This window comes from Dreissena polymorpha, chromosome 3, assembly GCF_020536995.1.
Source record: "Dreissena polymorpha isolate Duluth1 chromosome 3, UMN_Dpol_1.0, whole genome shotgun sequence".
NCBI classification, from domain to species: domain Eukaryota; kingdom Metazoa; phylum Mollusca; class Bivalvia; order Myida; family Dreissenidae; genus Dreissena; species Dreissena polymorpha.
The window spans coordinates 15,206,634-15,233,902 of record NC_068357.1 but is presented as its reverse complement, the minus strand read 5'-3'; the positions used below and the strand labels follow the sequence as shown (position 1 = coordinate 15,233,902).

The following is a 27,269-nucleotide window of genomic DNA, read 5'->3' as shown; positions in this document are numbered from 1 at the left end:
TAAAAGAAAAACGATGTCCGGTAAAAATCTTGCAAGGTCCAGTTCATCTCTAAAGTGGTTGGCATTCATATCTTTAAGATTTTTTTTGTCTTTAGCTTGGGGTTGATATATATAATAAACATGGTTATAATACCAAAAATTTGGAGGTAGGGGTCAGATAAATAATAAAACTTGGAATTTACTGATGGGCTTTGATGATATGGTGGGAAGGAATGTGTTGAAAGCTGCAAGTATATGCACTTTCAATATGTCTGCCAACATCCAGTGTCAGAAAGACAACAATAAACAAATAAAGGCAACAACATTTTTCCATATTTAATTCCTATTAGATGTCTAAGCACTAATATGCAAATACAACACTCGAACATCTAACAAAAGCAAAAACATTCAGCTTGATCGTTTTTAGTCATTGATCAGTCATAAACAAGAGAAATGCCAAAGTCATTTATAATGATTATAAACAAAAAATAAATCACTTCACCAGTGAAGATGTACATTATTGATATTACATAAACGAACCATTTGAACAACATAAAATTAGCAACAAAAATGTTAAGAAAGTTTTCCAAAAAAGTCCACTTGTATGGTATTTTTGGTTTAAAGGAAGTCTCCTCTTAAAGAAAGCCAAGTTAAGGAGGAAAGTGTTGCCCATGATTGGCCTGTGTGGACTGCACATGCTAATCTGGGAAGAAAATTTACATAAAAGAATTATGCCCAGTTTTCCAAGAACACTTCTTATATAATTAAGACAACTGCCATTTACGGCTCACTGATAAAATGGCCGACGCAGGTGGCTCACAACTTGTGGCTTCCAAGTCAAGCACTGCAGACCTCCAGGGCAGTGGCCCGCTCCTCTTCCAGCTCCTTGGCTGTCAGGTCCATCTTCTGACGCGAGAAGTCGTCTATGTCGAGCCCCTTCACGATCTCGTACGTGTGGTCGGGCTTGGTGCGTACCGGGAAGCTGTACATGAGGCCTTCAGGAACGTCATAGGAGCCGTCGGAGAACACGGCCATTGACACCCACTTTCCCTGCAATATGAGCAGATATTCTCTTATTATATTTCACTATAGAAATGTACTTAATATTTCTTATACAAGAGATGTGTTTATCAGAAATACAATGTCCCCTTTTGCGCCCCTTTGAAACCATATATTTAACCTTGAAGGATGACCTTGACCTTTCACCACTCAAAATGTGCAGCTCCAGGAGGTACACATGCATGCCAAATATCAAGTTTCTATGTTCAATATTGCAAAGGTTATGGGCAATATTAAAGTTTTCCGATGGACGCACAGACAGACAGACAGACTGACGGACAGTTCAATCGTTATATGCAACCCTACCTGGGGCATAATAAAAGCTGTTGATTAAAGAATATCATATACACCTTTGAACTCACATACTGAATGCGTATTAAAGAAACCAATGACCAATATCACAGTTATTAACTTAAATATAAACCTGATTGAAATATTCAGAATTTTTGTATTGTAGATAAATGTATCAAAATAACAATTCTTCCATTCCTACAAAGATTTGAGCTTTGTTATGGGAAAACTAGTCTTAACCATTTACTACTAAGATACATATTTTTTCCCATTTGAAGTCCCTTAGAAAGTTAAATTTAAATTAAAAAAAGAACTTTCTTACTAGATTCAAATTTTAAAGGCTGCATTCCTATGATACTGATGAGCAGAAAACAGCATAAAACCTGAACAGACTGTGAGTTACTCGCAGGATGTTCTGGTTTTATGCTGCTTGCACATAGCCATTTTCATTTTGCTTCTGAGTGGGAAAGGGTTAATCCATATAACAAAACTGGGCTTAATGCTTGTAAATGAAAAAATTCTAGGAAAGTGGAAATGCACATGAATTAAGCCCAGTTTTCAGAGAGCGCAAATCATATTTATGAGTACAATCCTACCTCAGGTGTCCCACACCACCAGTCCCTGACGTGGTCACAGGAAGCCTTGGCGGCCGACATGGCGCTGGACAGCTTACGGGCAGCAATCACTGCCGCACCACGCTTCTGGATGGTCTGAAATATTTCACGAGAAATGTGTTGTAGCATTTGTGTGTAAGTTGAATTGTTTGCCTGTTAAACAGTATTTCAGGTGTTCAGTTAAGAAACACACACTTTTCCAGGGCATGCAGCATTGTGATTTCTTTGGTGAGTGGGTCTGCAGCACTTAGTGCGAAAAAATGAAATTATTCTCGGTTTGATAAATACGGTATAGTATGGTTTAATACGTGTTATTTAGAAGAGAGATTATGGTAATGGTTTAGCGCGTATAATGCACGGGTTTTGTGTGCATGTTTTAGCGCGAAAGCGCACGAGTTTTTCGTTTTGGGGTATATATGATTTGCACATCTAGTGAGACGCCATTCGAGGGTTGTTTTTGACAGGCAAAGTTATGGAGCAAGAAAACGAAAGGGTGATAACCCCGCCCGCCCGCCCTTAATGAACATATGTTTGGTTAAATAATTGGTTACATTGCTTTTATGTTTATAATTTTGCAATTATAAAGTCTATATTTAGTATATTTTCAGTTCGGTTTTTAGTCCATGTGAGATGGGATCTTAACACAAACCGATTCCTTTACTGGGAAAGACGATGGGTGTATTTTCATTTAAGTCTGAAGCAGCTAAGTTTTCTGGATTATTTTGACTCATTTTTTACTTAATATTGTGTTTGAATGAGGTTTTTTAAGTTATGGGTGTCATGTTTTTCGAGACTCTCACTTCCTGGAGATAGTACCTCCAGCATTTTTATTGAAATATTGGTATGTTTAAATTTCAGTGTTATTATTTTTTTGTTGTCTTTCGTAATGAACGTTTAATTTTAAAGACATCCTTATTGTACGATTACTTAATATTTTCATTTTGGTGTGACTGGTTAGATGTTGAAGTCGGTTTAATATAGCTGTTCGTCATATGCATTTATATATTTCTCGGAATACTTATGATTTATCAACATTCTTTTTAGGTGCTTTATGGATTTTATGGTTTGAGTGATTTGTTTGTTTTTATGTTGATGTCCGGGTTGTGTGCGGGATGCTTTTGATGTTTGTTTGTTATGTTAATTTGCGCAATGAAATTGATAATGTTTTAATTACATTTTTTACTAAATAATACTTAATGTTTACAGTATAATAATAGCTGCTTATTTGTAGATTTCTCTAAAATTGGAGGTTTCGGGAGGTGATGAAGGCACCTAGACACCGGTCTCGAGCCATGGGTCCTCATACGTCCCCCTGCCATTAAAAGAAAAAAAATAAAATAAGAAAACTAAAATGGCAGTAGGGTTGCGTATCCCGCTCGCGGTTTAACCTGAATCGTTTATTACTACTGATTATTGTATGGGGTGTACGTGAAGTCATGTACACTTCTCTTGATTGGTGGTGATGGATGAATCTTGCAGATATTAGCAGCTTCTTTGAACAAATTAATGTTTCACAATTGTTAATTTATAATATTTAAGCAAGTTAGCGTGATTGATGGGCATTGTGGGCGTCCTGTGTGCACTTTGGGCATCGGCCGGGATCAGTTAATTCAAACAGTAACTCTTTATTTTAGATATATACATGACGTCTAATTGTTATGAATAAATTTGCATTTTTTCACATGACACACATGTGCATGTGAAGAATTCATAATTACATGCCCTACAGCATTTAAATAGTATCGTTTCAGTTCTTTATACACCTGAACAAAGATGTTACACTGTTTCCAGTCGTCTCGAGGCCCATCAATTGAGCGGTGCCGTTGAGGTCTATATCCATTGCACATACAACACATACGGGCGTCAGAAGAATTGTTTTTTGCATTTATATGTTGAAAGTCCTGTCAAATACAAGCACTCACTCCTATTTTGTCTTTGGTTTATTATTTGTTTGATAATGATAATGATGATGATATGGGTTATAAAGATGATGAGATTTTAATAGTATTTTGAGAATAGAGAATAATAAATTTACTTATAACTATGAGTAAATTATGCATATTGCTGAAGACTCCCCTACTTGAATAAGACATGGTAGGGTGTGTGTGTGTGTGTGTGGAGGGGGGGGGGGGGGGAACAGTAAAGGGTAAGATGCATAAATGGGAACAATTGTTATAAGGTATTGACACCTAAAAACACCCAGTCTTTACAGAAGGAACATATAATTTAAATACAATTTAAGCAAAGTTCTTGGAAAACCATGCTTAATGCATGTGTGAAGTGACTCAGATTAGCCTGTGAAGTCTGCACATGCTTATGAGGGACAAAACTTTCTGTCAAGTCTGGATTTTCCTTAAGAAGAGAATTCTTTTAGACGAAACAATTCCATAAAAGGGGAACTTCACAGGCTTATCTAGGATGACACTTTACGCAAATGCATTAAGGCCCGTTTTCCACCAGGAAGAACAATGTTTAGTGAATAATTCCAAGCTATAGCCGATGTAAAAGAAATCATAACCCACAGAAATGAACTCGTTCTTCAGCCAGTTGTCATCCTGGACGGCCTTCTGTACAGGTGTGGTGGTTCCCTCTACGACCGCGGTGGCGTGGCGTACATCAGGGTACTGGGTGGCCGAGTGGTTGCCCCATATGATCACTTTCTGAACATCCTCCACCTTGCAGCCTAGACGGTCAGCAATCTACACGCGGGAACATATTTACATCAGGGAGTTTAATTTAGTAGAATTCTGCTTTTTGATGCAAGCATTTTGCAATAATGTAACTTTTGACTCCCCCCATATTATCTGCCCTGAATCATTTTGATGTAAATGTTGCCATGTAACTCACACAAAAATGTACTTTATATTACACAATTATTTTTTTGGTTAAGTAATATACTTATGTTCATACAAACCAATATTTATAGAGCAATCAACTTTTGACAAAATTTGATCCCTGAAAATTTAAATCACTTAATCAATTAACCACTAAACATGTTACATAGAAACTTAGCTTGGTATGGCAAAATACTACAGGCTGGGCACAATCTCTCTATTTTTTTTTCTTAACATTCTAAGGTTTTTGATTAGCAGGAGCCCACTTGCCCATAACCCCCCAAAATTTGGAAAGGGCCCCTAAAAATCTTAACAACTCATGTGTCCCCTACACAATAAGTCTTGAAAGAACAAAGGTGGCCTATTTGTGTCAAACTGTCAGCTCACCACTCTGAATTTTCTTATCTTAAGTCATGACTCTTAAGGATCAGTTGGTTGATATGGGCTAAGAATTAACAAAATGATCATCAATCACCTTAGAACAAGTAGCATACCTGGGCTTGGGCTCTATTCTGGTCCAGACGGGTCATTGCGGTGAAGTTTTCCTTCGGAATGCTTGGTGCGTATTTGCTGCAGATCAGCGCGTTCGTATTCGCTGGGTTGCCCACAACAATAACCTTCAATACAAGATTAGAATGATAACCTTTGAATCCAATTTTTTGTGAACATCAACCATGGAATTTAAAGTTGATGTTGATACTAAAAAACAAGTGCTATATGCTCTTTCTACTTTATAAGGAAATTACCTTAGTCTTCAAACAAGTCTTGAGGTAAAGATAAATATGAAGCTAAATTAAAACTTTTTGACACCTCCAATTGTGAGCACAATAATAACAAGAGCTGTCACAGGTTTTTTTTGCCCGATTTTATAGCCGAAATTCGGCTATGTTCCCAATCCCAAAAAGTATACTTTTTTTCCCAAAATGTGGCAAAAAATTCCCAATTTCCAAAAAAAAAAAAAAAAAATTTTTTTTTTTTTTTTTTTTTTTTTTTAGAAAGAAGTGTCTTATGCGTATTTTATCTCAATTTTAATTCAATTACATCTAACAAAGTTTTTAATGATTTTGTTCTTTTAATTTTAATGATAATAAAGTGTTATATCAAATTTAGTATTCCCCTAATTAGTGGACTTTTCGTGTGGAAAAAAAGGCTAATGAATTCATTTTCCCAATTTCATGAAAATGCCGATAAAATTCCCAATTCCAAAGCCATGGGCTATCTTCCCAAAAAGTGGGAAAAAACCTGTGTCAGAGGACAGCGCGCTCATCTATTCGAGTGCTTGACAGTATAACGTAAGCCATCACGGGGGAAATTGTTCATATTCAATAATCTATTAGACAAACTATAAAAAAAAAAGGAAAAAAAAAAATAAAAACAAAAAATTTTGAGGGGGGGGGGGGGTAGGGGGGTTGAGAGGGGGAATATAATGTGGGGTGTGGTCATTTATTAGACGATCTTTTAAAAAAAAAAATGTATTTTCTTTTATATTTTATTTTTTTGGGGGGGGAGGTATAATGTGGAGTGTGGTCATTTATAAGATATTTCAAAAAAAAAAAAAAAGGGAAAACAATTTGGGGGGAGGGGGTGGGGGGACAGGGATTCTGGGTTGGGGCGTGGAGTTTTGTTTGGGTGGAATCCATCGTGGTATTCAGGTAAGTGTTGTTTTGTCAAAGTATTAATAAAATCTGCTCATAAATAAAGAAGTTATGGCAATTTAAGCAAAATATTCAATTATCTAAGTATAAAAGGGGCCATAATTCTGTCAAAATGCTTGATACAGTTGTCTGCTCTTTTTTATAGGTTGGGGTCATGTTGGTCAACAAGTATGCAAAATATGAAAGCAATATGTCTTATGTCAAGGGACACAGGAAATAGTTGGGGTAGTACGCAAACTTTAACATAGATTTATCAATAATATGCATATTCTAAGTATAAAAGGGGCAATAATTATGTTAAAATGCTTGATACAGTTGTCTGCTCTTGTTTGTAGGTTGGGGTCATGATGGTAAACAAGTATGCAAAATATGAAAGTAATATGTCAAGGGACACAGGAAATATTTGGGGTAGTACGCAAACTTTAAAATAGATTTATCAATAATATGCATATTCTAAGTATAAAAGGGGCCATAATTCTGTCAAAATGCTTGATACAGTTGTCTGCTCTTGTTTATAGGTTGGGGGTCATGATGGTAAACAAGTATGCAAAACATGAAAGCAATATGTAAGGGAAATAGAAAATATTTGGGGTAGTACGCAAACTTTATTATTTGCACGCAAACGGACACGGCAACGCCGACCCCGGGGTGAGTAGGATAGCTCCACTATATATATTTCATATATAATAGTCAAGCTAAAAAGTGTACATCCCACAGAAGTTGAGCGAGTATCAAGACACGTTGAATTGCATTTTCTGTGTAGAACTTGTGCATAGTTTCTTTGAAAAAAAAAGAAAGAAAAAAATCATATTTTAATATAATACAGTTGTAGGAATTCGTAAAAGCCTGAAAACCTTGAACTAGCTTGCTCAGATTCTCATATTCATATAGGCAGACTTGAAAAATGTTCTTGCTCTTGCTATCCGTAAAAACTGGGCTTAATGCATGTGCGTTAAGTGTCGTCTCAGATAAGCTTGTGCAGTCCTCAGATGCTAATATGGGATGAAACGTTGTGCCTAGACTGGATGTTTTTTATATAATATACTTCTTTCAAACAAAAACTTCCATACAAGTTTATAAGTGTCGGTTCTGATAAGCCTGTGCAGTCTTCAAAGGCTAATTTGGTATACACTTTTTGCACATGTTTAAAGCCCAGTTTCCCCAGAAATGGGCTCATTTAATTGCTTGCAAAATTTATTATTTTACTAACTAGATTCACAATGTTGAAATAATTATCCACAACGCCTAAAACTAATGTGACTCATTTATTAAATACAGGGCTGGTAAAATCAACTGTCCATAAGCTGCTAGAGCATACATGGACAAGGGAAACTTTGACCAAATTATCTGCATAATTGCTTAAGGAACAAATTGCAAAAACTGACAACAAAGCAAATAGAGATAGTGCTTAATGCATGTTTTTAAAGCGTTGTTCCAGATTAGCATTGTGTAGTCTGTTAACTGGATGTTTGCTTAGAAGAGACTACCTATAAAAAAAACATAATAATAAAAGCATACAGTGTTGTCCCTCATAAGCATGTGTGGAATCTTTAGGAAAATTCATAAAGCCCCATTTTCCTACAGTTAGGTTCATATTACACCAACAAACCTTGACATTCTTCTTGGCGTGTTTGTCAAGAGCCTCCCCCTGGCCCTTGAAGATCTTCACGTTGGCAGCGAGGAGGTCTTTCCTCTCCATGCCCTCCTTCCTGGGCATTGCCCCCACCAGGAACGCCACGTCTACATCCTTGAACGCCACCGCATAGTCGTCCGTTGGGATGATCTCTGAAATAATATTCAATCATCTTGTATTTTTTAATTTAATGAGCTGTTTACAAAGGGTAAATATGTAAATTTTTATGCCTATTGTTAAAAGTAGAGCATGAAGTTGATGCCCATGCAGACAGCAATATTTGGGCAAATAGAATAGCTCGGACCATTTGTTGAATAGTATTACTAAAAAATATCATGGTGTTGTTATATTTTGTGTCCTTTGGTTGTTAGTTGTTGTTTGTTTTTTGTTTCTTTTGTAATTTTATTTTAAAGAAAGTTGGCAACTTCTTTTGTTTCCTTCAAAACCTTGTAAAGCATCCTTTCTACAACATTGGCAACTTACCCTTCAGCAAGGGGAAAGAGCAGTCCTTAAGCTCCATGACAACCCCATTGAGGACCCCCATCATGGGAGCGATGTCCAGCAGCACCAGGCTCAGTGGCTACAAACAAACATTATAAATATCAGTCTAGTTCTGGTAGAACTGGGCTTATTGCATGTGTGTTAAGTGTCATCCTACATTAGCCTGTGCAGTCTGCACAGGCTCAACAGGAAATCGGTTTCCACATGTATGGTTTTCATTTATATACGGTCTCTTCTTGACAAAAAATCCAGTGTAGGCAGAAAGTGTATTCCCTGATTAGCCTGTGTAGACATTACCCACATGCATTAAGCAATATTTTCCCAGAGTGCAACACATATGTATACTTTTGACAAGATTGGGACCTAAATAGCAGGGGGATGGAAACCTTCCTATTTGCATGTGTGAAAGACTCATGTTATAGCTGTTAAAACAAGAGGGCCTGAAAGGCCCCAAGTCACTCACCTGAGATTACAAGATATTGGGAAAAAACTTCTGACCAAGTTTCATGAAGATCAGAAAATAAATGTGGCCTCTAGAGTGTAAACAAGGTTTTACTAAAGCCATATAAGGAAAAATGACCCGCTCTCTGGCAGCCATGTTTTTTCAACCAATCAGCATCATTTTTGAACTCTTCCAAGATATTATCGGGATGAATCTTCTGACCAAGTTTCATGAAGATCGGACAGTAAATGTGGCCTCTAGAGCGTTAACAAGATTTTACCATAGCCATATAAGGAAAAATGCCCAGCCCCTTGGCAGCCATGTTTTTTTAAGCAAACATAATTTTTTTCCAACTCATCAAGGATATCATTGAGACCAATCTTCTGACCAAATTTCATGAAGATTGGACAATAAATGTGGCCTCTAGAGTGTTAACAAGTTTTTACTATAGTCATATAAGGAAAAATGCCCCGACCATGGCGACCATGTTTTTCAACCAACCCGCATCATTTTCGAACTTGTCCAAGATATTATTGGGATGAATCTTCTGACCAAGTTTCATGAAAATCAGACAATAAATGTGGCCTCTAGAGTGTTAACAAGATTTTACTATAGCCATTTAAAGCCATATAAGGAAAATGCCCCGCCCCTTGGCAGCCATGTTTTTCAAGCAAACAAACTCATCAAGGATATCATTGAGACCAATCTTCTGACCAAATTTCATGAAGATTGGACAATAAATGTGGCCTCTAGAGTTAACAGGGCAAATGTTGACGGCGCACGACGGACAACGCACAACAGACAAAAAGCGATCACAAAAGCTCACCATGAGCACGTTGTGCTCAGGTGAGCTAAAAATTGGGAATATAACTTCCACAGACCAAGGTTTCACCACAGCCACCACCAACAACTAAGCGTCTTAATTTAACAAGAGGGTCATGATTGCCATTAAGTAATATGTTCATGGACACCAATTGTTGAAGACTTGACCTGGTTACCTAGTTTTTGAGCCCTCTTGACCCGTATTCAAACATGGCCTTTATATTGACAAGTTAAACATTCTGACCAAGTTTCATCAAGATCAAATCATGCATGTGTCCTCTAGAGTAGTAACAAGCTTATTATAAGATTTCACCTGATGAAATAGTTTTAATCACATCAGATCCAGATTTGAAGTCCGCCTTGATATTGTTGATAAATGTATTCTGACCAAGTTTCATCAACATTATTTCATTGAATGTGGCCTCTGGTGTATTAACAATGGTTTTCTAAGATTTTATCTGTTGGTTTAGTTTTTAATATATACACACATGCACAGATTTGAAATTCGACCTAGATATTGAGCAGATAAACATTCTGATCAAGTTTCATCAACATTGGATGAAACATGTAGCCTACATAGCGGTAACGAGCTAAACTTTGACCCACCGCACAACGAAGTGTGATAAAATACATGAAGCACTTTGAGTAGCAAAAAAGTCTGGATAGATGTTAATGAACAGAAAATTTAATTAATTTCAATATTAAAGTCCAAGGCCCATAACTTTGCTAAAAAACAATGGCTTTGGCTTTATTCTTACTCACTAAACAAATTCAACTTTGATGAATTTAAATGTATCTACAATGAGCTGTGCTTACAGATAAGATGTGTTTGCTTTGCAGCCAGATAAGATTTGTTTGCTTTGTAGCCATGTGTACCAACATTTTCTGCCAAGGTAATGGACTACATTTCTATAAAGTACCCAATCTTTAAGCATCTGATACCGGAGTCATATAATGATATTTTTTACAAGCTACTAACCATGCCTCTTTCCAACTCATCGTTCAAGTCAAGAAAACTATTCATTAAGCAGTGTTCTAGGAAAAGGGGGCTTAATTCATGTGAGTAGTTTCATGCCAGATCAGTCTGTGTCGTCCGCACAGGCTAATCAGGCACAACACTTTCCAATTTTGTGGATTTTTTTTGTTTTAAGAAAGTTTTTTCTTAACGCAATATAAAGTCTAGTTGCAAAGTGTCATCCCTGATAAGCCTGTGATGACTTCACAGGCTTATCTGGGGGGGTCGCTTAAAGCGCATGCATTAAGCCCCATTTTCCCAAAGCCAGGTTGAGTTCCATACCTGGTTAGTTCCGAAGACATCCCCTTTGGCAATGAAGCTGACCAGGGAGTACGCAATCTGGCCTGCAGCACCGGTCACCAAAACCTTGATTGTTCCACTCTGAAAAAATACAACAGACAGGTTTAATTATATAACCTTAAAGACCCATAAAGCTACCAAACTGATTGCAGCCAAAGAACTTTCTGTGCAATCATTTAAGTTGTTCAACTGTGAAAGTTTGAGCAAGACCAATCCAGCTTAACAGGAATTAAAAACACAAGAATAAGGCAATATATTATTTGTAAAAAAAACAAAAGACAAAGGGACATAATTCTTCCCAAATTGGTGGAAGCCACCATTCCATCATGAATGATTAAAGGCCATTCAGCTAATGAGCTATGACCAGGCAGAGACGTAGATCTATGTTATCTACGTCTCTGAACCAAGTGAGCAAGATCCACCTTACTGTTAAATAAGAGTTTAACACACAAGCTTTTGTTTTTTCTTTCAGTCCTTGCAGTCAAGGATAACCCATGAAAGTGCAAGCACTTATTTCCAATAGGATCCTTTGGTTTTGCTGAAGAAACAGCAAGCAGAAGAGACGGTATTGAGATACAAGGAATCCAGGTGCGATACCCTAGCTCTATGAGAATAGATCCCTTGGTTCTTTTACGTGCTCAAGTGTATAGCACCGATACAGCCGAGAATTACCTGGGTTTCATACCAGAACATCTATAGTTGGGTGGGAAACACTTAAAGCATTTCTGAAATTTCCAGTGCCCCGGCAAGCAATTGAACCGGGGACCTCTGGAATGGTAGACCAGAGTGTTACCACTTGACTACCACACCACCACCTTTGTAACATACATTTGCACAAGTGCACTTTTCAATGTTCGGTTATAAAATGTCATTTCAATGATCCAATTGTTTGTGACCCAGGAAGGAAAATGAATGTCTACATCGTACATGACATAAAACTGGACACAAACAAGACATGATTTCAAGGTTCAATTCTGTACAGCGAACTCGTGCCAACCAAGGCTCAATTTTGAAACAACAATGAATAAAATCTGAAGGCATTTACTACACAGAAGATAAATTCCATATTACCAACTTAAAGTGGCTTATTGGCTTACAATGACACGAGATTACGGAAAGGTCAAGAACGATATCTTGTCTACTGTATGCTGAATGTCGGTGTTTACTTAACAACATACAAACATCAGAAAACAAAATGACAGGTGTTAACGCACAATGGAATGCATTAATCCGATTATAACGTACAAAATATAAATTATGTAAAGTAACGCAACTTACCATTTTGTTCAGTGTTTTGTGTTAACTGCCTTGTGTCCTATACGCCGCCGGTAAACTGTTCTTCACCTTCGTTTCGGCCTCTTTCGTGCTGTCATACGTTCTTAGTTCGGGAGTTTCCGTTTCAAATTACGGAAATTTACGGAGTGACACGGTTGTAAGGTCAAGGTTTCAAGGCATTCGGTACCCCTCGCAGATTATCATAATCCGATGTTTGACGGAAAGGGCCGAGAATGTGCGATTGGGTTTCAAGGTAGAGTTGGTTCCCGAATTTCGACCTATTTATTTGATTGAATTGAGTACCAGTTTTACATGATGAGGTGTGGTTTTTCTCGTTAAGTAACTTCCGGTAAAAACAAAGAAGATGGATGACAGATATGTTCAATATTTGTCATCTGTAAATCCAATCGCCAAGAAAATCGTGAAGGACGAAGAAAGATTGGCTTATGCATTACAACACCAATGGAAACACCTTAGTTTTAAGGAGCAAGAGCTGCTTATTGATGATTATTTAGTAGATCTGACAACAAGAGAAAAATATTCAGCTCTTGACAAACCATTGACTAATAAAACTTCCTTTCCAAAATATAAAATCGACACTGGCGATAAAATTGTTCTCGATTTCGATAATGATGTAAGTATACAATGACGTTGTCTGACAGTATTTCAAACAGCGAATTCCTGTAGTGATTTAAGGTCTATTCCAACAGCCTTGCTGTTGAGCTAGCTTTTCAGTGACGCGGTTAGTGTCTGACTACCACTCTGGAGGTCGTGGGTTCGATCCCCCATTGAAGCTCCGTATTTTTACAATAATGGCGACGAGGCAAACACGAACTGTGATTCAGAACGTGGGTGTGAGCTTTCTAATGGCTTCAAGGAGCCGCTTGTGAAGCGGTCGACACTATAATATAGCAAAAAGTGTCATATGACATGCTGTAGCAGGCATGTCTGGCCTTGAAACATTTCTAATAGCTTCAAGGAGCCGCTTGTGAAGCGGTCGACACTATAATATAGCAAAAAGTGTCATATGACATGCTGTAGCGGGCATGTCTGGCCTTGTAACATTAAGAGGGGGAGGAGTGTAGTGATTTAAGGTCTATTCCAACAGCCTTGCTGTTGAGCTAGCTTTTCAGCGACGCGGTTAGAGTGTCTGACTACCACTCTGGAGGTCGTGGGTTCGATCCCCCATTGAAGCTCCGTATTTTTACAATATTCCCAAAGGACCCTTTGCTCAGTGGTCAAGGTGTTACAATATTTTTGACTAGCATTTCTAGTAGGGCTCTGGTCCTTAATTATATTGTCTCAGGGCAATTGCACATTACTGGTATGTAAAAAAGAACAGAAAAGCCTACTCTAACCCGCAACACCTAACGCAACATCTAATAATCCTTTTTGTCCTATATATTTCCTTAGTATTGGGGGCTACCGCCCCAAAACCCGCTTTGTCAATAGTGGTAAACAATTGCGACCAGTAAAGAGCAATCTAGCCATTGTCTCAAAGCCTTACAGTCAAAAGATTAAATCATTAATTGAACACTTTCCTTCGTTACACATATTACAGTGGTTAAGACTTAGATTTGAGCGTAAGTTTCAAGCAAGAAAGAAACACTTAATCTTCCATAAATATTTTAACCTGAAGGCTTAACACTTACATTTTGGATGCATGAACAGCTTAAACTTAAACACATTTAATGGGGTAATGCATTTAAACTTTACAGAATCTTGATTTAAATCTTTATTGGAAAACTACCTCGCACTGAGAGTATTCAGAGGAAATGTGCCATTTCAGTTGGTCAGAATGAGATACATAATTCAATCTATCAATTTGATAAAAATAAACAAAGATGTAAACATGAAGATTACTGATTAGAAATAATTGCGGCCTCTATGTCCACTCCATCGGAAAGACAAAAAAAATCCATAGTACATGAGGTTCTATTCAATTTTACTGTACTTTAGCATATTTTACTGGACCTTGTTATTTTGTAATCATTTAAGTATTCTGCGTTCTATTGGGGGGAGGGGGGGGGGGGGCCTGAATCCGAACCATATGCACTACTCCTCACAAGTTTTCTTTAACATATTCACATTTGGTGTACTTTGATTCTCATGAATAACTTATAAAATCCCAAGCCTTATTGCTTAAAATGACAAAAATGATGAGTAAATATATGTGTTTTTATTTCAGTGCTGGACTTGGCAAGATGACCACTCTTCGCCATTTAATTGGAGAACAAAGGTAAGTATTTTTGTTTTCATCTACATCTGGTCAACTTAACATATAAGTATTTGTGATTATAAATTAATTATAAAAAGTCTTTTTTGACAGTACAAAATATATGAAAACGTACATTTGATATTCGAGCAGCTCTCTGAAAAAATGGTGCCTAATGCATGAGCATAAAATGTTGTTGCAGATTAGCCTTAACTGGATTCTTCCTATAAAAGGCTATCTTGAAATGAAAAATAGAATTAACGCTGAAAGTGTCGTCCTTGATTAGCCGTGCACACTACAAAGGCTTATCTGGGACAACACTTAACACACATGCATTAAGCCCCGTTTTGTGTGCCTCGTATATAATTACATTTATATCTTGGCAGAGCCAACAAGATCTAACCCTTGATGATCTGGAGCCAGACACCTTGTGCAAAGTACCCACTAAGGGAAAACGAAAGGAGTCTAGTAGCGAGACGCTTTCTGAAAATGATGCAGACAAGGAAAATCAAACAAGTGAGCGCGAGTTCTCGGTCTTGTCGTATGGTGCTGTATGGAGGTCATCAGAGCTGCTTAGAGGAATTGAACAGCCAAAATTACAGAAAAGGTACATTTTCCCGCTGTTCTATCCTGTTCAATGTTTGGCATCAGGTCTCTTATCTGGCTGTATAATGATTTTTTAGTTGTTTCTTTATATTTCTACAAGCACCAATTTACACAAATCTATGGTATGATTTATTAATTTGAATCTTTTACATGATTTAGAAACTATGTTATAATTGTCTGTGTCTCTTTGAAAATAATAGATGTTTCTAAACATATTCCCCCCCCCCCCCCAAATTGCAGTGGAATTGTCAAAATATTATTTAGAGAATGTTTAATATGGCATATGCAGATTAACACAAGGGCGTAAAAAAAAGTTGATTCTTTTAAAAGTAAATATAAAGATGAATGAAAGATAAGAATATTATGAAGCTATAGCTCACCTTTTGTCTGTCTCGCGGTTAATCATGAACAATGATTAAGCAGACAAGAAAATAATAAAACTATGATCAGCTTTATATATACCCTAGTTTTATTTGTATTTTCAGATCTTCAGGTTTGGAATCAATTAAGACAACAGAGAATGGAATAATTGAAACTGAACCTGTTTCCATCCCTACCCACATTCCTGACAAGGTTAATTACGCATTCAAGGCAAGTGCAGACAATCTCTCCAGTTCCCCAGGTTCTCTGGAAATAATTCGCAGTCCGTCTCTGTCCAGCGGAGAAATCCTCAGCGGGTCCTTGAGCAGCAGTCAGAGTCGCGAACATGTACCAGCAGGGGCGCAACATCAGCGGTTAGTCAAGTCTGTCAGTAAATCTGTCAAGTCGCTTATTTCAAATAAATCCCGTTCTGAAAAAGATTCCAATTCTCTCGTGGCAATGATTGATGATGAAAGACATGCATTTGATAATCCGGTCCTCGAAAGCGACTTTACCTCATTTGTGAATCAAGGCCATGATGATGAGGATACGAGCTCCTCTACTCCCTCCCCGTACAGGATGCTGCTGAAGGAGCCTGGTTCCGTAGAAATGAGCAGGGGAGACAACTCTGATCTGCTTGGGAACGACGACAGTTTCCAGGATGAAGTGATCAAGATTCAGACGGAAGAAAGAGCGAGTCTCAATGCCTCGTCGCTTTCCAAGACTGGGTTTGATTTCCTAGACAATTGGTAATGTGTCGAAATGTTTTCACTGGAAATTCAAGGCAATCTCATTTAAATCATCCTTGTTGGCTGTATACAATGTTCATAGTGGAACTTTTATTCAACTTTCTTGAAATTATAGTAAGTGTATATGGCTGGTTCATTACAATTCAATTTTATCTTGGTTTTACTTTGGAAAGATTCAACTTTTATTTTTAATACAGTATTTCAAGTATAAACTTAATTGAATTTGAATATTTTTTTTGTACCTTTGACTTAAGTTGTTCCTTTGCAACTTAGTGAATGCCGCCCCAGCTTGACACTACTAAGCTACACGTATTATACAACTTTAGAGATCAATTACTCAGTGCCAAGAAAGACCTCGCTACCTTAACTCTTCTTCAATTTTTATTTGGATTTTTTGCATTTTTATTTAAAAATGTATTGGCATTTGCCTATAGTTCATAAATGAAGCTATGTCCCTGCTCTTGTGTCAGTGAAGATGAATAAGCATATACGTCTATTTGAGCCTGCTTCTGTGAAAACAGGGTTTAATGCATGTTTGTAAAGTACTGCATATTTAATATTTGCATTCGATATGCAGTCTGCGCAGGCTAATCAGCAAGATACTTTCCACTTTTATAGAATTTTTTGTTCAAATGAAATCTCTTCTAAACCAAAATTCAGTATTGGGAGAAAGTGTTGTCCCTGATTTTTGGGACTGCACAGGCTAAACTGTGACGACAACACATTCTATTCACGTGCATTAAGCCCAGTTTTCCTGGAATGCTGCTCATTTATTGCCACATCACTGCCTGTATTAATGCAGATCTCTTGCCATCTTCAACATCATAATTTACATTCAAGATGTGCTTTAAGTTAATATGTTGGGAAGAATATTATGTAAGTTTTTTTGTAAATTTTTTAAATACATTTATTATTTGGAGAGGTATCAAACAATGTAAATAAATCATATTATGAAAAATGTAATGATTTTGCTAGTGTGTTTGAATCTCAAATTTCAGAACAGATAGTTTGTGCAATAAATTATCTCAATCAACTGGTTGTATACATGTATACTCAAACATATTTTTCAAGAGCATGTTAGAAATGGAAATGATCAGCATTCAGATTTGTATCTGTTGTTTATTAGGACATAGGTTGTATTTTTATTGATTATAGTATTATACATTATTGCTTTGTTTGAAATTATTTAAATGCAAAATATATTAATTATGTATATCAATGCCTGTATTTTTATTAAAACAGTTTTTGGAAATTGAAGTATTTCTTCAATGTTGCCAATCATTTGCCATGACTGTGCAATTGGGTAATTCATTTAAATGCTTCACTAAGTTATAATATATTATGCCCACAAACTACTTCCCCTGAAATGTATCTGGAATTATACAGAAAAAATAACCTAACAACTTGTTCTATTGCATATTTAATATTATACCGACATGTACAACACTGAACCTTTACTGAGCACAGTATCATACATAAATGATACTGGTATGTACCCAAACCAGTAGCATAAACAAGTATACTAAGGCATTTTGTCACAGGCTCCGACTGAGTTCACAGTTCGTAATCAGCTGAAGATATGCCACCATTTTAACGCATGTTTTCGGCACCATGAGTCATTGACTATGGAATGGGCGCAACTGTTTTGTTGCGTCATACCTTGCACTTATCAAAGAGATTCTAGATGAGCTGCTGGATCATTCTTTGTAGAACATAGGTATGTGAACATCTTAAATCTTCTTCAACAAATGGCATCATCAAATAGTTCACAATCCAAGCTTCCTTCTGCATTCAGTATCATCGCTTTTTACAAACCATCGCCATTATGAGTTCCAATTTGGTGGCAAGGTTTCCACCTTCGATTTGTTCCATGTCAATTTCTCGGAACGTTCCACCAAGGTTCAGCCATTTAGGATCCACAAGGGCTGCCAAGCTGGGGTCAAGGTTATCTTTATTGTCTATTTTTAGAAACACGTGCAGGCCTGACGTAGGTCCACTCTTTATCAGCAACATTCTGAAAGAAAAAAGGTGAAAACAAAGTTAACCCGTTTATGCCTAGTGGACTCACCTATCCTTCTAAATTGGATCAATTTATTTCCAAAATTTGGGATGTCGAGTATATTTATTTCTATATTTAGAATATTTCTTACAGAAATTCCTTTAAGCAAAAAGCGCAGATCCTGATGAGATGCCGCATCATGCGGCGTCTCATCTGGGTCTATGCTGTTTGCCAAGGCCTTTTTTCTAGACGCTAGGCATAAATGGGTCAAGGTTAAATCAAGAAAAAGATTTCCATGGATTTTCATCTGATCATGAAATTTGCTTTGCTTAAATACTTGTTACTCTATAAAAGTCATAAAAGTTACTAACACATGTTATTAACTGTGTTCTTTCTATTCTCTTGAATCATATTTCATCCTCCAAATGTTCAACAGGCTATCAATATAGGCTGTCAAGGTCCTCATATTTTGGATAAAGGTACAGGAATATAAAAAGCCAATCAACAACAACTACAACTACAACAAGCAGATGAAGAAAATTCTTAATGCCTTTTTGCATTTAATTTGCACCAAAACAAATAATTTGAATAAGAGGGCTATGGGACTTAAGGCACTCACCTGAGAAACAAAGGACCTTAACTATTCTGACTTGAAATGATTTAGACCTTTCTTCTTCAATTTTTACCAAGTGACCTAGCTTTCTTTGTCTCAAATGATGGAGTTTGGAATACAGCTCAGATTTAATTGAGACTAAAAATATGTCCGTACCAACTTTCATGAAGATTGAACTTAAAATGTGACTTTTAGAGCACTAACAAGGTTTCACTAGAGCCATATTAGAAAATCTGCCCCGCCCCCCTGGTGGCCATGGTTTTCAACAGACCGGAACCTTTTTTAAACTCAGCCCAAATATCATTAAAGCAAATGTTCCAACCAAGTTTCATGAAGATTGGACTTAAAATGTCACTCTATAGTGTTAACAAGGTTTTACTATAGCCATATAAGGAAAACTGCCCCGCCCCGTGGCAGCCATGTTTTTCAACAGACCAGAACCATTTTCCAACTCAGCTCAGATATCATTGGGACAAATATTCTGACCAAGTTTCATGAAGATTGTACAATAAATGTGGCTTTTGAGTATTAACAAGGTAAATGTTGATATATAATATATATATATAACACGATGAACAAGAGGCAACAACAAAAAGCTGACCATGAGCATCTTGTGACAAAGTTGACCGATAATGGACTTATTTGTCAAGTGCAGGCTTTTTCCAAACGTCATGTTATATACTTGCCATACCTGTCATTTTTTGGTGCCACCAGCTGAATGGAGGAGCTGGACGCGAACCCCTCCATGGCTCCCACCCCATTGCAGCCATTGCAACCCAGCACCTCCCAGCCAATCATGCGCGCAATGTTCTGGGAAAGGGCAATGTGGTGTTGCGAGATCTGAAATAATACCATAAGCAGTGATTCTGAAGGATTCAGGATAATATGAGCCTCGCTCTGGGAAAAAGGGGCTTAATGCATGTGCGTAAAATGTCATCCACAATGCATCAGGGACAACACTTTCAGCCTAAACTGGATTTTCCGCTAAGAAGAGGCTTCCTTTAAACAAAACATACAATTAAAGCAGAAAGTGTTGTGCCTGATTACAGTAGCCAGAGCAAATTGCACAGGCTAAACTGAGATGACGCTTTATGCTCATTCATTAAGCCCTGTTTTCCGAGAGCGCAGCTTATTCAAAGGTTACTGATTAGATGCATTATGTGATAATCACCTGACAATCTCCATCTAAGGATATTATTGACCAGAGGGTAATTATTGCATAATAGAAAGTGGCTACTAACATTTACATCTTTAGTACATTTGCTTTTATAAACATAGCATCTGATTGTAGATTTTATCCCTTTAAATAAACCTTTCAGGGACTGAAAACAAGAAACAAAAAAGAATTTGACCACTTGATTTAAGTGCAAATATTTGTGATGTCATTTAAATAAAAAAAAATCAAAGGGAATTGACAGCAGTTAAGAAAAGCTGTTTTTCTTTTGAAATGGATTGAATCAAGTTTGTTTGCAAATTCAATAATCGATTTCAATGAACTTAACAAATAAAACAAGGGCTGTTTGTAAAACATGCATGCCCCCCTATATGGGCTATAAGTTGTAGTAGCAGCCATTGTGTGAATACGTTTTCTGTCACTGTGGTGGTGGTGGTGATGGTGGTGGTGGAGGAGGAGGAGGAGTAGTAGTAGTAGTAGTAGTAGTAGTAGTAGTAGTAGTAGTAGTAGTAGTAGTAGTAGTAGTAGTAGTAGTAGTAATAATAGAAGTAGTAGTAGAAGTAGTAATAGTAGTAGTAGTAGTAGTAGTAGTAGTAGTAGTAGTAGTAGTAGTAGTAGTAGTAGTTGTAGTAGTAGTAGTAGTAGTAGTTGTAGTAGTAGTAGTAGTAGTAGTAGTAGTAATAGTAGTAGAAGTAGTACTAGTAGTAGCAGTAGAAGTAGTAATAGTAGTAGTAATAGTAGGAGGAGGAGGAGGAGGAGTAGTAGTAGTAGTAGTAGTAGTAGTAGTAGTAGTAGTAGTAGTAGTAGTAGTAGTTGTAGTAGTAGTAGTAGTAGTAGTTGTAGTAGTAGTAGTAGTAGTAGTAGTAGTAATAGTAGTAGAAGTAGTACTAGTAGTAGCAGTAGAAGTAGTAATAGTAGTAGTAATAGTAGTAGTAGCAGTAGTAGAGTAGTAGTAGTAGTAGAAGTAGTAGTAGGAGTAGTAGTTGTAGTAGTAGTAGTAGTAGTAGTAGTAGTAGTAGTAGTAGTAGTAGTAGTAGTAGTAGAGTAGTAGTAGTAGTAGTAGTAGTAGTAGTAGTAGTAGTAGTAGTAGTAGTAGTAGTAGTAGTAGTAGTAGTAGTAGTAGTAGTAGTAGTAATAATAGAAGTAGTAGTAGAAGTAGTAGGAGCAGCAGCTGCAGTAGCAGCAGCAGCAGTAGTAGTAGTAGTAGTAGTATGCATTACAAAAATGCAGTTAGCCTTACATTTGGTAAAATTTAAATATTTTACAAGGGAGGCAAATGCTGAAACATTAAAGGTGGTGGTGGTGGTGGTGGTGGTGGTGGTGGTGGTGGTGGTGGTGGTGGTGGTGAAGGAGGAGGAGGAGTAGTAGTAGTAGTAGTAGTAGTAGTAGTAGTAGTAGTAGTAGTAGTAGTAGTAGTAGTAGTAGTAGTAGTAGTAGTAGTAGTAGTAGTGGTAGTAGTAGTAGTAGTAGAAGTGGTACTAGTAGTAGCAGTAGAAGTAGTAATAGTAGTAGTGATAGTAGTAGTAGCAGTAGCAGAAGTAGAGTAGTAGTAGTAGTAGTAGTAGTAGTAGTAGTAGTAGTAGTAGTAGTAGTAGTAGTAGTAGTAGTAGTAGTAGAAGTAGTAGTAGTAGTAGCAGCAGCAGCAGCTGCAGTAGCAGCACCAGCAGCAGTAGTAGTAGTAGTAGTATGCATTACAAAAATGCAGTTAGCCTTACATTTGGTAAAATTTAAATATATTACAAGGGAGGCAAATGCTGTAACAATAAATTTAAACTTATTGCATTTGTTTCCCCTGTATATAGTGTATTACCTCCCCTGTCCTGCTTATATTTATATTAATCAACAAAATTAAACATTAACACAATATTTAATATACAAAATATACAAAAAATCTCATATTAAAAGGATGATGTTTCATTGGACTGATAATAATAGATTTAGGATTACAGACCAGTTGCTTCAGTAATATTATTCAGAGTGTGCCCTGTTGGCCGCGTATGCATTCTTGAGTTATCATTCAAAAACCATTTTACTATTTCGAGTCACCGTGACCTTGACCTTTGACCTAATGGCCTCAAAATCAATAGGGGTCATCTGCAAGCATGATCAATGTACCTATGAAGTTTCATGATCCTAGGCCCAAGCGTTCTTGAGTTATCGTATGACAACCACCTGGTGGACGGACGGACGGACCGACCGACATGAGCAAAGCAATATACCCCCTCTTCTTTGAAGGGGGGCATAATAAGAGCTGCGTTTGTGAAACACACTGTTCCCTACTGCACTTTGAAGCCACATAGCAGCTATATCCGAATTGAAATTTTATATATTTGACAAAAATAAGGGCCTTGCAAAGATGGGCAGTATCTGATTTTTTTTTTACCTAAGTCCAAAGCCTGTTACTTTGTCAAAAATCAATATACAAGAACAAAACTCAAACTTGATCTGTAAGTCATGTAGGTAGACTCACATACCCAGGGGTGTCAATTGTCCCCAATTTAAAATCCGGAATATAAAGCCGTATGATAAAGGGAAGAGAGGGCCCAACCCCCCGAGCCCTAGCTTATTGTTCTTTTTTAGGTGCATTTTCTGGTGAGTACAATACGAAATATTATAAACCAAACCATCCGTAACACCGCAGATGTATTTGTCATTCTAAACAAATGATATTAAGAACTTCGAAATTAAATTAAAATTGACAAACCAGCGTATCAGAAAAAGACTGTCCGAAAACATGTCGCGATACATCATTTGCAAATGAAATAAAATATGCATATCGTTTGACTGCAGAAAATGAAAACCAGTAACCAGTAACCTAGCAAATACGCAGTCAATATATAATTTGATTAACATATTGTTTTAAAATATGATATTGCAGCGCTTTACTTTGCCAGTTACTGCTGATGTCAGTGCCAGCCGCTTACCAATCAGAAATCAATAAATAAAATCAGTACCAAGCGCAAATGTCCAGAATGCCGACGATGCTATAACAATATTCGTTCTGAAATGATCCCGCACTAAAAGAATTTTGTCCCTACCCCCACCCGCCTTAAACAAACTCATCCGATTTACATTCACCTCAAAATCAAACCTGGACGGCTCAAATCCGATTTCCGGAATAATCCGGAAAATTGACACCCCTGCATACCAAAATCAGCTAAATTTTAAAGTCGAAGGCCCATAACTTAGTCAACAATCGATAGACCGGAACAAAACTCACAGCTCATCTGTATGTAGTCATGTAGGTAAACTCACATACTTAAAAAAAAACAGCTGAATATCTGAAAGCTTTTTTTACAAAAAATCTGAAAAAAAACGTTATAATATAGAAAAAAAATCATAAAAAATCAAGAAAATGGTTAATGTTGAAAAAAATAATAAGCCTAAGGCCCATAACACCAAATAAATCAATGGACTGGAATGAAACTCAAACTTCATCTGAAAGTCATGTAGGTAGACTCATATACCAACAAGAGCACCGCATAGCGGGTACCACCGCTCGGCTGAGGTTGCAGTTTTGAAAAAATAAAAGCTTGTCAGAAGTTTTATATTAGAGGTCACAGTGACCTTGACTTTTGACCTAGTGACCCAAAAATGGGTGTGGCGTGTAGAACTCATCAAGGTGATTCTACATATGAAGTTTCAAAATTGTAGGTGGAAGCACTTTGATTTTAGAGCCTATGTAAAGGTTTTATATTAGAGGTCACAGTGACCTTGACCTTTGACCTAGTGACCCAAAAATGAGTGTGGCGTGTAGAACTCATCAAGGTGCATCTACATATGAAGTTTCAATGTTGTAGGTGGAAGCACTTTGATTTTAGAGCCTATGTTAAAGTTTTATATTAGAGGTCACATTGACCTTGACCTAGTGACCCAAAAATGGGTGTGGCGTGTAGAACTCATCAAGGTGCATCTACATATGAAGTTTCAAAGTTGTAGGTGGAAGCACTTTGATTTTAGAGCCTATGTTAAAGCTTAAATTAGAGGTCACAGTGATCTTGACCTAGTGACCCAAAAATGGGTGTGGCATGTAGACATCATCAAGGTGCATCTACATAAAAAGTTTCAAAGTTGTATGTGGAAGCACTTTGATTTTAGAGCCTATGTTAAAGTTTTATATAAGAGGTCACAGTGACCTTGACCTTTGAACTAGTGACCCAAAAATGGGTGTGGCGTGTAGAACTAATCACAGTGCAGCTACATACAAAGTTTCAAAGTTGTAGGTGGAAGCAGTTTGATTTTAGAGCCAATATTAAGGTTTAGCATGACGCAGACACCCGACGGCAGACGACGAGCTAGCTACAGTGATTTTTTTTGCTCAAATTTACAGCCGAATTTCGGCTGCTTCCCAATCGCAAAAGTACACGTTTTTTCCCAAAAATCTAACCAAAATTTCCCCAAAAAAAGCCCAACTTCCCAAAAAAAAAAAAAAAACCAATTTTTTTTTATTTTTTTTTAGAAAGAAGTCTCATATAACTTAATTATGATTTCTTAAATCTAGGTCTCAACTTTATTTTTAAAACATCTTACAAAATATATAACTTGAATTTATGAATTTAGTCATTTTTGTCCATAAATCATTCCCAAACTTGCCACTTTTATTGATTAAAAAAAACAACCAATTTGACCAGACTCCTTTTCTAGAAAACTCTCTGAACATGCACTTAAAAACAATATCACTTCTGTTACTTATAATCCTATTTATAATGCTTAATTTTTCCCAATTTCATGGTTTATCGCGCTATTTTTCCCAATTTGACGGTTTATCGCGCTAATTTTCCCAATTCAAATGGCACAGGCTGTAACAAATTAAAGCAAAAAAAATCACTGAGCTATGACAATACCTCGGGTTTTCTCCAAAAACAGCAGAGTTAAAAAAGACGCTCCATTTTAAGCAAAATATGTTGACAACTTCATAGTAACCAACCCATATACGAAAAAGAAACATTTGCAGAAAAATTATCAAAAAAAGAAACATTAATACTTGAAAGGATCACAATTTGAGCCTAGTTCTCAGAAAACTAAGCTTTACGCATGGCTAGTCAGGGATGACACTTTATGCTTTAATAACTAATTTCATTTTAAGATAGTCTCTTCTAAGCGAAAATCTACTATAGGTGGAAAGTGTCTTTCGTGGTAATCCTGTGCAGACTAATCTACTTTAGGTGGGATGATACTTTACACTTATGAATTACGCCCCTACCTGCCAGCGTATGAGGTCCTCCACCTCTTTCTCCTGGAATCCCAGCTGTAGCACGCGTCTGTCCTTGGTGACAGCCTTGAGACTGTCCACTCCGATCTCCAGGTCCAGAGACTGAAACGTCACCCTGTGAACAAGGCCATTAAATATGATAATTTCTCATCCTTATCATACAAAAATACCATAAAAGCAGAAAGTGGCGTCCCTGTTTAGCCTGTGCGGACTGCAAAAATTGTACCACTTGATGATCTTGACGAAAACATACGCTTATATAGTATCATAGCATTAGTTAGTTTGTAAGTGATATTTATAGAAGAAAATAGTGTTTAAAATCAGATCTAGAAAGAACGTCTGAGTGGCCACATCTTGCACGCAAAATAGAAGAACACATTTATTTAATATGTAATATCGTTAATTAAAAGTTGAAGCAGACTTAAATAGAAAACAGGGCATTGATGCTGAAAAATTTGAAGGACTCATTGAAAAGATAAAAGCTAAACAAGCAAGATGTGTTTGTGAAACACAATGTCCCCCTATATGACGTTTGTACTTGAAGGATGACCTTGACCTTTAGTTTAAACCTATTTATTTTAGCTCGATTGTATCGAAAGCCTAAGGCTTATATAAACGCTCTCGAGTCCGTTTCCTGGGACTAGAACCAGTACTTGGTGTCTTTTGGGGAGATCTAAAGAATGCTCCCATGGTGGATATCGAACCCGTGACCTCCCGGTCGCAAGGCAGACACCATATCCATTACACCACGGCGACCTTGACCTTTCACCACTCAAAATGTGCAGCTCCTTGAGATACACACGCATTTCAAATATAAAATTGCTAGCTTCAATATTGCAGAAGTGACATTATATTTGACCTTGAAGGATGACCTTGACCTTTCACAACTCAAAAAGTGCAGCTCCATGAGATACACATGCATGCCAAATATCAAGTTGCTATCTTCGATATTGCAAAAGTATTTATAAAATAAGCGATTTGGGCCACATATATCTGACCTCTGACCTTGAAGGATGACCTTGACCTTTCACCACTCAAAATGTGCAGCTTCATGAGATACACATGCATGCCAAATATGAAGTTGCTATCTTCAATATAGCAAATGTTATTGCAAAATGTTAAAGTTGGCGCAAACCAACCAACAGAACAACCAACCAACAGACAGGGCAAAAACAATATGTCCCCCACTACTATAGTGGGGGACATAAAAAAAAATTATCAGTTAAATCAATTCTCAAGCATAGTATCAAGTGTCATGAAGTACATAGTAGCAATGCATAGTTCATTTACAAACAATTTATTACTAGAGGAAGCTGATAAATTGTTAAAAACCAGAAATCTTGATGCACCACAATAAAAATTCCCGTAGGTTATTATTGTAAGAAAACTTAGAAATTACTGGACATTTAATTTCTATTCTGTGTGGTGTTTTTAAACAGCTTACATATTTGTGTAACTGTTTTACATGTCTAATGACTTAAATTTATTTCCAACACAAATACAAGGCAGAGGCGCAGCAATTGAAAACTTAAAGGCAATAACACAAAAAGTCATGTGGTGTGCGTAACAGGCCATATTGGAAGCCAGCAACTTCATCTAAAATTGCAAAGGTGCGCAAAACCCTTTGAGGCGCATAGGTCATTGACAAGGAGGGCTGAATGTTCACCAAAAACATTGAACAATAAGATAATTTGTTTTATGTATAGAACCCCGTTATCTCCAAATAGGTCGTTCTGTTTTCGTCCGAAAACGGTTACATACAGAAAGTTCTAAAAGATGAAATGGATCAAAAGAATCCTTGTGCTGAAATCATTACTGTAAGTTTCCCAGTAAGTAGACTGAAGGTCATTGTGGCATTCCACCTGTTGTTAATCCGCTAACATTTAATAAGAATGGGAAGCCTTCATTTATTTGAGACAAA

General features: G+C 37.0%; 3 protein-coding genes across 7 annotated transcripts in view; 1 reads left to right on the top strand and 2 right to left on the bottom strand.

The window, feature by feature from the left end:
* Positions 1-301: 301 nt before the first annotated feature.
* On the bottom strand, positions 302-12,588 carry LOC127873080 (malate dehydrogenase, cytoplasmic-like). Its single transcript, XM_052416682.1, has 8 exons — positions 12,424-12,588; positions 11,128-11,226; positions 8,549-8,645; positions 8,042-8,217; positions 5,272-5,394; positions 4,466-4,642; positions 1,926-2,039; positions 302-1,029 (listed from the first exon to the last, which is right to left on the bottom strand). The coding sequence occupies exons 1-8, from the start codon at positions 12,424-12,426 to the stop codon at positions 817-819; spliced, it is 1,002 nt and encodes a 333-aa protein (XP_052272642.1). The 5' UTR covers positions 12,427-12,588; the 3' UTR covers positions 302-816.
* Positions 12,589-12,759: 171 nt separating this feature from the next.
* LOC127873073 (uncharacterized protein C1orf198 homolog) lies at positions 12,760-17,607 on the top strand. Its single transcript, XM_052416656.1, has 4 exons — positions 12,760-13,054; positions 14,609-14,659; positions 15,022-15,242; positions 15,727-17,607. The coding sequence occupies exons 1-4, from the start codon at positions 12,785-12,787 to the stop codon at positions 16,352-16,354; spliced, it is 1,170 nt and encodes a 389-aa protein (XP_052272616.1). The 5' UTR covers positions 12,760-12,784; the 3' UTR covers positions 16,355-17,607.
* A 147-nt stretch (positions 17,608-17,754) lies between these two features.
* Positions 17,755-27,269, bottom strand: part of LOC127873060 (mediator of RNA polymerase II transcription subunit 17-like) — a 40,562-nt gene continuing 31,047 nt past the window's right edge. For all 5 annotated transcript variants that reach the window (XM_052416637.1, XM_052416639.1, XM_052416638.1 and 2 more), the window contains 3 exons: positions 25,340-25,463; positions 19,654-19,802; positions 17,755-18,364 (listed from right to left, as the gene is read on the bottom strand). In XM_052416637.1, the coding sequence (XP_052272597.1) occupies positions 18,148-18,364; positions 19,654-19,802; positions 25,340-25,463 (490 nt within the window). In that variant the 3' untranslated portion in view covers positions 17,755-18,147. The remainder of the gene's footprint in view (positions 18,365-19,653; positions 19,803-25,339; positions 25,464-27,269) is intronic.

Excerpts from the sequence above, each read along its gene's own strand:
- LOC127873080 (XM_052416682.1), bottom strand. Across the intron at positions 8,218-8,548 it reads CTCTTTCCCCTTGCTGAAGG|AGATCATCCCAACGGACGAC; the intron begins GTAAGTTGCCAA and ends ATATTATTTCAG. Across the intron at positions 2,040-4,465 it reads TGAAGAACGAGTTCATTTCT|ACCATCCAGAAGCGTGGTGC; the intron begins GTGGGTTATGAT and ends GAAATATTTCAG.
- LOC127873073 (XM_052416656.1), top strand. The coding sequence starts at position 12,785 with ATGGATGACAGATATGTTCAATATTTGTCATCTGTAAATCCAATCGCC. Across the intron at positions 13,055-14,608 it reads TTCTCGATTTCGATAATGAT|TGCTGGACTTGGCAAGATGA; the intron begins GTAAGTATACAA and ends TTTTTATTTCAG. Across the intron at positions 14,660-15,021 it reads CATTTAATTGGAGAACAAAG|AGCCAACAAGATCTAACCCT; the intron begins GTAAGTATTTTT and ends ATATCTTGGCAG.